At 45.8% G+C, this 12,373-nt stretch overlaps 1 protein-coding gene across 4 annotated transcripts in view; it reads left to right on the top strand.

Annotated features, from left to right (window-relative positions):
• Positions 1-12,373, top strand: part of RIN3 (Ras and Rab interactor 3) — a 38,342-nt gene that overhangs the window by 23,373 nt on the left and 2,596 nt on the right. For all 4 annotated transcript variants that reach the window (XM_073638271.1, XM_073638272.1, XM_073638270.1 and 1 more), the window contains exons 6-9: positions 2,499-4,235; positions 5,491-5,799; positions 8,462-8,593; positions 10,519-10,682. In XM_073638271.1, the coding sequence (XP_073494372.1) occupies positions 2,499-4,235; positions 5,491-5,799; positions 8,462-8,593; positions 10,519-10,682 (2,342 nt within the window). The remainder of the gene's footprint in view (positions 1-2,498; positions 4,236-5,490; positions 5,800-8,461; positions 8,594-10,518; positions 10,683-12,373) is intronic.

Genomic DNA, 12,373 nt, shown 5'->3' on the forward strand with positions numbered 1-12,373 from the left:
GCTCCCCCTAGTGGTGACTGCAGGCATTAAAGGGAATCTGTTACCCCCCTGGGACTTTTCAGACCTCTAATATGGGCATACATGTGATAGAAATGTGAATATACCTACCTGTATGTTCCATATTAGAGGTCTACTTGCTTTTTATTAAATTAGTATTGACAAGCTTTGCGTCCAGGGGACACAAAGAAATCCCTGCCTGTTAACTTAATTTCCATATCCCCCCCACCCCACCCCCCCGCATGTCACAGGCCCTGCCGGATCCCGCGCAGTAATCCCGGCCGTCTTTGCAGCAGGAGAGTTGTGCGCAGGCGCCAGGAAGGCAAAGTGACTCGCCTGCGCACAAGGAGCTATTTGTTATAGTCTGCAGACAATAACAGACACTGGGAGCAGTGATGGAGACTCGCTGCTGGACCCAGGGAGGGTGATGAAGGTGCAGTGTGGTGTTTGTTTGTTTTTTTATTTTATTTGGCAATAAACTAGCTGAGGAACAGGAATAACAGCCATTAAGTAGCTTTTGGATGTCATCCTAATACGTTAATCACTGTTATGTCAGTCACTTGCTGTTTGTATTCCCTTGCTGCCTCTTTGGGTTGTACTGGATATGAGGGCGCCACGTGTGCAGTACATGACCTGTGCTGTGCATGCACCAAGCACATCCGCTGCAGTCTGAGATGACTCTGGTCACCCCTGTCCCTGGTTTCCGCCATTAGCGCAGCCCCATAGCCGTGTCCTCCATCCGCGGTGCGGCTCCTGATTACGCAGGACAGCTGCAGCGTTGATGCGATCAGGGAGCTTTGTGTGAAATGACGCCGGCAGCCTGCGCACTTCTATCTGCTCCACGCTATTACATCACTTGATCTAATATTTGTCAAGTGCGTGTATGTGTAATATACTGTGTATGTGCATATATACAGTACAGACGAAAAGTTTGGACACAGCTTCTCATTTAAAGATTTTTCTGTATTTTCATGACTATGAAAATTGTACATTCACACTGAAGGCATCAAAACTATGAATTACCACATGTGGAATTATATACTTAACAAAAAAGTGAGAAACAACTGAAAATATGTCTTATATTCTAGGTTCTTCACAGTAGCCACCTTTTGCTTTGATGACTGCTTTGCACACTCTTGGCATTCTCTTGATGAGCTTCAAGAGGTAGTCACCGGAAATGGTCTTCCAACAATCTTGAAGGAGTTCCCAGAGATGCTTAGCACTTGTTGGCCCTTTTACCTTCACTCTGCGGTCCAGCTCACCCCAAACCATCTGGATTGGGTTCAGGTCTGGTGACTGTGGAGGCCAGGTCATCTGGCGTAGCCCCCCATCACTCTCCTCATTGGTCAAATAGCCCTTACACAGCCTGGAGGTGTGTTTGGGGTCATTGTCCTGTTGAAAAATAAATAATTCCCCAACAGTGTCACCAGCAAAGCCCCCCCCACACCATCACACCTCCTCCTCCATGCTTCACGGTGGGAACCAGGCATGTAGAGTCCATCCGTTCACCTTTTCTGCGTCGCACAAAGACACGGTGGTTGGAACCAAAGATCTCAAATTTGGACTCATCAGACCAAAGCACAGATTTCCACTGGTCTAATGTCCATTCCTTGTGTTCTTTAGCCCAAACAAGTCTCTTCTGCTTGTTACCTGTCCTTAGCAGTGGTTTCCTAGCAGCTATTTTACCATGAAGGCCTGCTGCACAAAGTCTCCTCTTAACAGTTGTTGTAGAGATGTGTCTGCTGCTAGAACTCTGTGTGGCATTGACCTGGTCTCTAATCTGAGCTGCTGTTAACCTGCGATTTCTGAGGCTGGTGACTCGGATAAACTTATCCTCAGAAGCAGAGGTGACTCTTGGTCTTCCTTTCCTGGGGCGGTCCTCATGGGAGCCAGTTTCTTTGTAGCGCTTGATGGTTTTTGCAACTGCACTTGGGGACACTTTCAAAGTTTGCCCAATTTTTTGGACTGACTGACCTTCATTTCTTAAAGTAATGATGGCCACTCGTTTTTCTTTACTTAGCTGCTTTTTTCGTGCCATAATACAAATTCTAACAGTCTATTCAGTAGGACTATCAGCTGTGTATCCACCAGACTTCTGCACAACACAACTGATGGTCCCAACCCCATTTATAAGGCAAGAAATCCCACTTATTAAACCTGACAGGGCACACCTGTGAAGTGAAGACCATTTCCGGTGACTACCTCTTGAAGCTCATCAAGAGAATGCCATGAGTGTGCAAAGCAGTCATCAAAGCAAAAGGTGGCTACTTTGAAGAACCTAGAATATAAGACATATTTTCAGTTGTTTCACACTTTTTTGTTAAGTATATAATTCCACATGTGGTAATTCATAGTTTTGATGCCTTCAGTGTGAATGTACAATTTTCATAGTCAGGAAAATACAGAAAAATCTTTAAATGAGAAGGTGTGTCCAAACTTTTCGTCTGTACTGTATATGTGTATATATTATATTTTTTATTTATTTTTCTTTCCTTGCACAGGATTCTGGAGTTCTGCCCTAAGAGACAGACTTTCTAGCTCCTCTCAGTCTGCGAAATCCACAGCTCCTGGGAATCTCCGGAGTAACAACATCGGGCGTTTGCGAGAGGGTTCAGGCGAATTTAGTGACTGTACGTGTGAGATTGAGATTTCTGTAGGAAACGACCGTCTGTGGTTTGTCAGTCCGATATTTATAGAAGAATGTTGCAACACAAACTCCTTTGAGAAACTTCCTCTTGCTAACTGTACTGCCAAGCCTGAAATTCAGCGGCCCAAAGTCATGCATCGGAGGCCACCACCGCCTCCTCCTCCCCCTGCGTTACATAAGCCTCCGCTGCCCTCTGTTCCTCCATCTGCTCCTCCCTCAAATTATATCTGTCCAGACTCTGCCTCACATGCATTTAACTCTCCGACGTGGTCAAGACCATCAACCTCTGAAAGAAAGTCTCCAACTGGGACCCTTGCTGAGTCTCCTCTATCAGAGACCCCTATTGTGCCTGCTGCCCCTGAGACCTCTGCTTCAGGTTGCCCACCTGAGCCTTCTCCATCTGGAAGCTTATGTTCACCACCTACGACTTCCATACCCAACCTTGTGGATCTACTAGACTGCTCTTCTCTCGTTGGCCAACCCACTAGATCTCCTCCATCAGATCCTCCTCCGTTACCTTCACCAGATCTTCTTTCTCTGACTGATTCCAGCCTGGATTTGTCTCCTCTTCCGTCACAGTCAGAATCTACCCTGCTCTCATTTACTTCCCAGACCACAGACAAAGAAGTCCCCCAGATTAAGGAATCTCCAGTTCCTTCTGTTGACGTGGACCTTCTTAAGGAACCTTTGAAAAACATGAAAATCAACGTGTTTGATAACTCCCCTCAACAACAAGGACCCCAAACGTTGTCTCCGGTTCGTGTTCCCCCAGCGGTGCCAAGAAGGCGGCAATCTAGTAAGGTTCTTGAGAATGTGGCCAGTATTAATGCAGTAAAGGATGAAGTTGAGGAAAGACTAAGGCCAATGCTGGTTACTCCAAAATCTGCAACTCTTGGAAGCAAATCTGGGACATTGGCGGAGCAGTCGAGTGCTCTAGTGGAAAATGGAAAGAAGACTCGTCCGGTCCCACCACCAAGAAAGAAGAAACTTAGCGGCAGGTCCTCCTCGGTGCCACCAGATAAAGGCAAAGCTGATGGTAAAAGTGTATTGGAGATGGAAAAAGTTTCCAAAACTTCTGAAAGCAAATTCAGTGCGATTAAAGGCAAAATGTCCCGGAATAAGAGGTTGTCCTCCCCGATGCCCAGGACCTCCAATCCACCTCTGCCTTCACATGGCTCAGATCAGTCATTGCCAAACCCAGAGGCCGACTCTTATTCTACCAGCAGCGCGGATGACGACTCTGAGCCACCTGCTGGCGCCTCAGTCAAGAAGTCACATTCCTTCATGCTGGACAGGGCCAAGAACCGGCTGTCCATTGTGGCCATTACCCATGTCTTCTCTGCCTTCTTGTCGGCAGACCGTAAGCTGCAGAAGAAGATCACGGAATTGGCGCATGATAAAGCCTCCTACTTCGGGAACTTGGTCCAGGACTATAAAACTTACAGCCTGGAGATGATGGCCAAACAGAGCTCCAGCACCGAGATGCTCCAGGAGATCCGGCTCATGATGACCCAACTGAAGAGCTACCTGGTGCAGAGCACCGAGCTGAAGTCCATGGTGGATTATACCCTCCACACCGATGACAAGATAGGTAAGACTACCGTGTGATGAGATCTGCAGCAAGCAAACATTGAAACAACAAACTCGGACTAGATTAGAGTCAGTGCAGAAGAGATCATGATATAAAAACAAAGAGTTTAAGTATGAAACAAATTTGATCAAACCCACAGAGGTTATAGGTTACAGTAAAAAGTCCTTAAACTTGTAACAGGAAGATAGTGAGTATCAGAGCATATAAATACCTGTTACCATGATCGTCTATTGCTACCAATTGCACATGCAAATAGCACTATCTTCCTGTTACAAGTTTAAGGACTTTTTACTGTAACCTATAACCTCTGTGGGTTTTATACATTTTTTTTTTGTACTTAAAACTGTATTTCTGGTTTATACACCATCTCCAACTCCACATGTTTTGGTGAATTATGGCTATATCTTGTTCCATGGATAGGGCGTCCTAGCACCTGATTTATTCATCTCACTAGGGGAGTTGGCATAATTTATTTAGCATGATTTGCACAGATTACTTGCCTATGGGTCACACCAGCGTCCCCTGTCTGACATTGTTTTAATTATTTCAATACACATTGTCTTTATATCCTGGATCTCCTCTGCACGCTGACTCTAATCTAGTCCGAGTTTGTTGTTTCGATTTGATAGTGCCATAATTCTTTATATAAGTGGATATTGATGAGTAATTAGCAATCAAACATGGTCAGGATGTCATTGTAGAGAGAAGCCCACCACGTACGTCCCGTGGTGATGTCTCGTGTGTAATGGTGGCCATAGTCATGTGATAGCAGCAGATTCCTGGCCGTCAGCTTATTAGTCACATCTGCAGATAATCTTGTGTGACTTCACCATCGACCGCATGGCAGATCTTCATCTCCTGACAAATGGCGGATTAGTTGGCTGTGGTCCTAACTGGAGTGTGGTTGTTGTATCTGCACTTGTACTTGTTGGGGGTCCTTGCCTCCACCCCACCCTAATAGGTGGAGAGTCTGTAGTGATGTCCTTTGGGTGATCCCATGAGACCCGGATATGGATATATATTATACAGGGTGGGCCATTTATATGGATACACCTAAATTAAATGGGAATGGTTGGTGATATCCACTTCCTGTTTGTGGCACATTAGTATATGGGAGGGGGAAATCTTTTCCAGATGGGTGATGACCATGGCAGCCATTTTGGATCCAACTTTATTTTTTTCAATGGGAAGAGGGTCATGTGACACATCAAACTTATTATTATTTACTATAACCCCCCTCTTCCTTCCTGGGCAGATGCCATAGTGGAGGCCGCCCTGTGTAAGTGCGTCCTGAAGCCCCTGAAATCGCCCATTGAATGTTATTTGCGTGAGATCCATAACAAGGACGGCTCGCTGCGGCTGCTCACGGAGAACCAACAGGTCATCCAGGAGACGACCACCACCGAGCTGGGCGTCACCACCAGCGTGCCGGACAGCAGCGTCATGGAGAAAATCCTGCACAAGTTTGACACCATGCACAAGACTTACTCCCCGGAGAAGAAGATCACCTACCTGCTGAAGGCGTGCAAGCTGATCTATGACTCCATGGCGGCAGGAAATCCAGGTAACTACTGATACAGCAAACCCAGGGGCTGGCTGGCAAATGTTGGCCTGGGGGTAAGCACAAAGCGGTGGCCCATGACTGGCGTGTTGGAGTAAGAGGTGCACATCACTTAATGAATTGGGCACATCTTAGGAGTGCGGTCTCTCCACCAGGATTGTATGATGGTGAGGTAGCGACGTTCATTTCTTGTGAAAATTTATGCCAACTTGTATAGCAGACGGGCAGGCTTGACCGTGTCCCATCCTGCCCATATTGGCGGAGTTGTCTGGGATCGGCGTGAAAATACCAAGTCACAACTTTCACTCGACTTCAGAGTTGAGCAATAATTTGAGGACGTTTGAAGGCGTTTAACGCCAGAAAACACTTGAATGAATCTGGGCCTCGGTGTTTCTTTCTAGTTTCTTCATGAAGGGAACGAGGCTTTAAAGGTGGTTTCTATTAGCAAAACCTGGTAACTGTTTTATTACTGCAGTCCATCAACCTGTATATAAGCCCCCTGCTCCCCCTCTACATCCCCCCCCCCCAAAAAAAAAAGTCAGCGCAAAGTCCTATAATGTGCCGGTGCTGTCCTTAGTAGGATTGAAGAAGGTGCACGATCTACAGTGATCGGGGAAAGACATTGATGTGGATGACGCAAGCTGTCAGGGCTGGAGGATGGCGATTCTGCTGACAGGAGGCGCAGGTCCCAAACCACTGACACCCATCAGACTGGACCGTGCCAATTAGAAGAGGACGTGGGGGACTTATAACAGTTATGTCGTGGGCTCATATACAGGTTGATGGACTGTGGTAATTGACCAGTTAATGTTGGGGAAATTTGGTGACTGGTTTGCAATATTCAATGATATAATAACCTTTATGGAACATCAGCATCCCACATGGAAATTTAGTAGTTGTCCACCATTGAGGGACTTAACCCATCTGACTTGGCACCATATATATATGCAGTATGTATTGAATCTTGGTTTTGGTACTGTATCTGTGTAGTAAGACTGGTCATCTAAAACTGAGCTAGCTACATAGAAGCAGGACTACTACACAAATATGGTACCAGACACAAGGTTAAAGGGTTTTTTGCACACTACCAATGAATCTGTGTCACAATTCTCCTGTATTCCCAGCACAAGCAGGTGGTGACATGATCCACAAGTATGTAATGAGCAGAGTTGTGGTCACATGCCAACTAGACTTTCATCTGCTTTTATGAAGGTACTACTGAGAGAAGCGAAAGACTCTAGTTGGGATGTGCCTGCGAATTGCATTGTGATTATTTGGCCAACCGCTCGCTCTGGGGATCCAGGGGAATCATGTCTGTGCATTATTGTACATTGCTATAGAGTAACCTTGAACCCGTCCTATGCTATAGAGTAACCTAAGGGTTCGGCCCCTACTCGAGCACCAGTGTTCAGCAGTGCAGCGATTTTCTCTACCATTATTGTACATTGGTACCTTTCTGGAGAGAGGAATCTTGACAATGTCCAACTGAACTGCCCACAATGAAAGGTGAGAGTATATACACATACAGGAGACTACGTAGCTGTATACTGTGTGCACCAACATTGTGGCATATACAGGATAATACTCTATCAGTATATAGAGATGAGCAAGTTAATTCCCAGGACCCTGGTCCGGCCGGCAGGTCAGTAGTTGTAGCTGCTGGATGGGACCCCGGGAACAGCCTCCAACAAGCCGACGTAGTCGGTGGCCCTTTTGGCTCGTAACCCAGTGTGATGTATGTGTCACGCTGAAGTGGCAGGAGCGCAGATCACAAGAGGGAATGCAGTTGGGTCGTGGTTTTCGGGATTTGTTCAGTGGCCACAGATTACTGACCTGCTGATCTGGGCTCTGAATCCATTCCCTATCAGGAGAGATCTGTGATGGTGAACGTAGAGAGTGTCTACTGTATAATATCTGACACACACCAATAGTATTTTTTACACTGTATAACATTTGATATCTGTATCACTGTGTCTGGAATTGTATATCTGTACATGTACAGTGTAAATTAATACTATGTTAGCTGCATTGGACTGATCACACCCGGCTCCTGGATATATATACTGTCCTGTAACCAGGCTTGGGGTTGCCCAGTCTGGTGCAGGATCTATAGTCTGTGGTCACGCTCTGGTAGAGGGGGGGCTCTTGCTGCAGATCTGACAGCACATCGGCTCCAGTGCAAAGAGGTCTCCAGCCCCATCTCTAGCCGGAGCTCCCACTTACTGACGGCTCCTCTCCACCAGGTAGAAGCCGTAGCACCCCCACCTGTGCGCTCCCCCCACCTGTGCGCTCCCCCACCTGTGCGAGCTCCCCTAGTGGGGCTGTGATGAGGGGCTGCGCTAGTCGTTAAATAGTACATGTGTGCCGGCTACATCAGCTGCTTAAAGATATGGCCTGAGGTCTGTATAACCGTATAATACCCCCCCCCCATGCCCCAGGCCATAACTGTACCTGGTGTGGGGGAGGTGACAACTTGTGTATGTGTTATAGCAGCGGGATTATGGCAGTAGTCTGGAGTCCTATGTTATAGCACTATGTTCTGTGCTTGGTTCCCATCACATGTCACTGGCAGTCCTATGTAATTTTGTTCTTCTCATGACTTGGCTAAAAATGTAAAAATGTCACCCCAAAAGTTAATAGCCATTTTTTTTTTTTTTTTTTGTAGGGAAGCACCATGGAGCGGACGACTTCCTGCCGGTCCTCATGTACGTTCTGGCGCAGTGTGACCTTGTGTCTCTCCTCCTGGATGTGGAGTACATGATGGAGCTGATGGATCCGGCTTTGCAGCTTGGAGAAGGTAACGTCTGATAACTGGTGTATTAATCAAGACGCCACAGCTGTACAACGCTGCAGGCTGTCCCCCCTCCCCCAACTCTACAGGTCTATGGAGCGGACCAGGGGAGGGTGTCAGGTCTGAACTACAACCCCTGGCAAAAATTATGGAATCACCGGGCTCGGAGGATGTTCATTCAGTTTAGTTTTGTGCCATGTCTGTGATCGGCTTTTTTTCAACAAAATTAAAGTCATTTCAAATGGCAACTTTAGGGCTTTAAGAAACACTAAAAAAAATCAAGATTAAAAATGTGGTACTCAGTAAGGGTAATTTTTTTTTCAGACCAAACAGAGGGAAAAAATTATGGAATCACTCAATTCTGAGGAAAAAAAATTATGGAATCACCCTGTAAATTTTCATTTCCAAAACGAACGCCTGCATCAAATTAGATCTGCTCATTAGTCTGCATCTAAAAAGGAGTTATCACACCTTGGAGAGCTGTTGCACCAAGTGGACTAACATGAATCATGGCTCCAACACGAGAGATGTCAATTGAAACAAAGGAGAGGATTATCAAACTCTTAAAAGAAGGTAAATCATCACGCAATGTTGCAAAAGATGTTGGTTGTTCACAGTCAGCTGTGTCTAAAATCTGAACCAAATACAAACATGGGAAGGTTGTTAAAGGCAAACATACTGGTAGACCAAGGAAGACATCAAAGCGTCAAGACCGGAAACTTAAAGCAATATGTCTCCAAAACAAGGAACAAACAAATGAGGAACGAATGGGAGGAAACTGGAGTCAATGTCTGTGACCGAACTGTAAGAAACCGCCTAAAGGAAATGGGATTTACATACAGAAAAGCTAAACATAAGCCATCATTAACACCTAAACAGAAAAAAACAAGGTGACAATGGGCTAAGGAAAAGCAATCGTGGACTGTGGATGACTGGATGAAAGTCATATTCAGTGATGAATCGTGAATCTGCATTGGGCAAGGTGATGATGTTGGAACTTTTGTTTGATGCCGTTCCAATGAGATTTATAAAGATGACTGCATGAAGAGAACATGCAAATTTCCACAGTCATAGATGATATGGGGCTGCATGTCAGGTAAAGGCACTGGGGAGATGGCTGTCATTACATCTTCAATAAATGCCCAAGTTTACACTGATATTTTGGACAGTCTTCTTATCCCATCAATTGAAAGGATGTTTGGGGATGATGACATCATGTTTCAAGATGATAATGCATCCTGCCATAGAGCAAAAACTGTGAAAACGTTCCTTGGAAGAAGACACATAAGGTCAATGTCATGGCCTGCAAATAGTCCGGATCTCGATCCAATTGAAAATCTTTGGTGGAAGTTGAAGAAAATGGTCCATGACAAAGCTCCAACCTGCAAAGCTGATCTGGCAACAGCAATCAGAGAAAGTTGGAGTCAGATTGATGAAGAGTACTGTTTATCACTCATTAAGTCCATGCCTCAGAGACTGCAAGCTGTTATTAAAGCCTGAGGTGGTGCAACAAAATACTAGTGATGTATTGGAGTGTTCTTTTGTGTGTTTGTTTTTCATGATTCCATAATTTTTTCCCTCTGCTTGGTCTGAAAAAAAAACTACCCTGAGTGCCACATTTTTTATCTTGATTTCTTCTAGTGTTTCGTAAAGCCCTAAAGTTGCCATTTGAAATGACTTTAGTTTTGTGCCATGTCTGTGATCTGCTTTTTTTAAATAACTGAATGAACATCCTCTGAGCCCGGTGATTCCATAAATTTTTGCCAGGGGTTGTACAAGGACCAGAGTCAGGACCAGTCACCTTCTTCTGTTATCTGCAGCTCTTTACTGTCCCCTTGTGGCACACTGCAGTACTGCACACAGCTGATGTAAATCCTCATGTGTGATGTTGTTTTCTATCAATCATATTGTTTCTGTTGATTGTTCTCCAGGCTCCTATTATCTAACCACGACGTACGGGGCGCTGGAACATATCAAGAACTATGATAAAATCACGGTCACCAGGCACCTGAGTCTGGAGGTTCAGGACTCCATCCACCGCTGGGAGCGGAGGCGAACGCTCAACAAAGCCAAGGTGTCTCGCTCCTCTATCCAGGTAACCAGGGGCAGAATGTGGGGCCTACAGATTAACCCTTTAGATGTTTTGGTGGTCACTGAGAGGTCATAAAAATACGTGAATACTCCGCTGACAATGCAGCAGCAGTCGGCTGTCCACAATGGCAGACACCTGCTGCATTAGGCACAACTGGTGTTGGCAGTGATCATGGCGGTTAACCACCAAAATGCCGTAGTCACTTGACATCAGCATCTAGGGTGTTATACAGAGTCTGAACACTAAAGAGGGACCCCCACGCTAGACCACTAGATTAGCAACCATCAGGACCACACAATCATGATCTTGGGGTGGCAGTGGAGCTTATAATAGAATTAAACCAAACCATTATTATTAATTATAGGGCCTAAAACTTTGAAACAAAAAACTAAATTAAAAAGCCCAACTTTCCCTTAGTTTAGTCACTGGGGCTGCCATTTTCATTTGCTCACCTCAAATACAACAGCCCGTGTCTGTGGTTGGACACATCTCTAACACTGTGGCTGCCTCCTGCTGTGATCTGTGCTCGCCCCTTGGCCTGTCCATGTCACAGGTGTGGGAGGAGATGGCAGCCATTTTGTTGTAGCCCGCAGATAAACTGTGAGTTTCAGTTTCCTACACTGCTCAGTGTGTGGTGACAGGAGCTGCCAGGGAGCGGAGGTCCGGGGTGAGTCTCTGTAGCAATGGGTGACCAGCAGCCTGGGATTAGTAGTACTTATCCAGGCTGCTGATTACTGCAGTGTTCAGAGCAGAGTAATTAGCGCCATGCTGTGCCCTGATCACTGACATTATGTAATGCTACGCCTCCTTCAGAAGGTGGTATACTATGGCAGCAGAGCTGTGTGAGTATGTGATATGCCCCAAAGCAGTGGTGGACTGTGTGCATTAGTCTCTATCTGTAATGGGCGCACCCCTCACCATGCTGTATAATGGCCCCATACTGCAGGGAGGGCTGTGTTGGGGCCACTATACTTTGGGGAGATGAGGGTGTGCCTGTGGTATCCACTATGGGGTACATTTGTTGGCATCCTACTTTGGTGAATTCCTCTTATTCTGTGATCCTGCCACTTTGGGTCACCCCCCTCCTAAAAAAAAAAAAAAAACAGGTAGTTTTGGGTTCCACTTGGGTGCTTCATTTTGTTAGGAACGTCCCTTTGTTAGGAATGTTCCTTTCAGCAGAAAAAGGCCCGTACACTTAGGAAACGTAGGCACAGGTGCATTCAACACCAAATTCCTTATTTTTGAGCACCGTGCAAAGCTCAGAAGGGAAGACGCGCCATATTGGAGAGCAGAATGAGCGGGATTAGTTTGTGGGAGCTGGGTCTCTTTTCCAGAGCCTTTATGCTGCCAGCACTGTGGACCCCCATAGATTTCCATCAACACATGAGGGACCTGAGTGGTTTTTAGGGTGTTTCTACCCCAACAGTAAAGGGAGTTTTAGAGACTTGTGTGTCCTGAGTAAACTTGGAATTCACCTTTTTGTATGATTTTAATAATTTTAAAAACAATGGATATATTTCTCTATGGAACTTCATAATCCCAAAAATAATACAGCCAGTGTATTTCTCTGATGATGGCAGGAGCAGGTTGCTTGCCGTGGTCAGTATGGCCACTCCTGGTGTAGCCGGCGCTCAGTGTGTTAACCAATAAACAGCCAAGACCCCCTGGCTGTAAGTTTATTAAATGCTGGTTAA

Source organism: Phyllobates terribilis, unplaced genomic scaffold, assembly GCF_046119375.1.
Source record: "Phyllobates terribilis strain yellow unplaced genomic scaffold, ASM4611937v1 Scaffold_7__3_contigs__length_470593459, whole genome shotgun sequence".
In the NCBI taxonomy this organism is placed as follows: Eukaryota; Metazoa; Chordata; class Amphibia; order Anura; family Dendrobatidae; genus Phyllobates; species Phyllobates terribilis.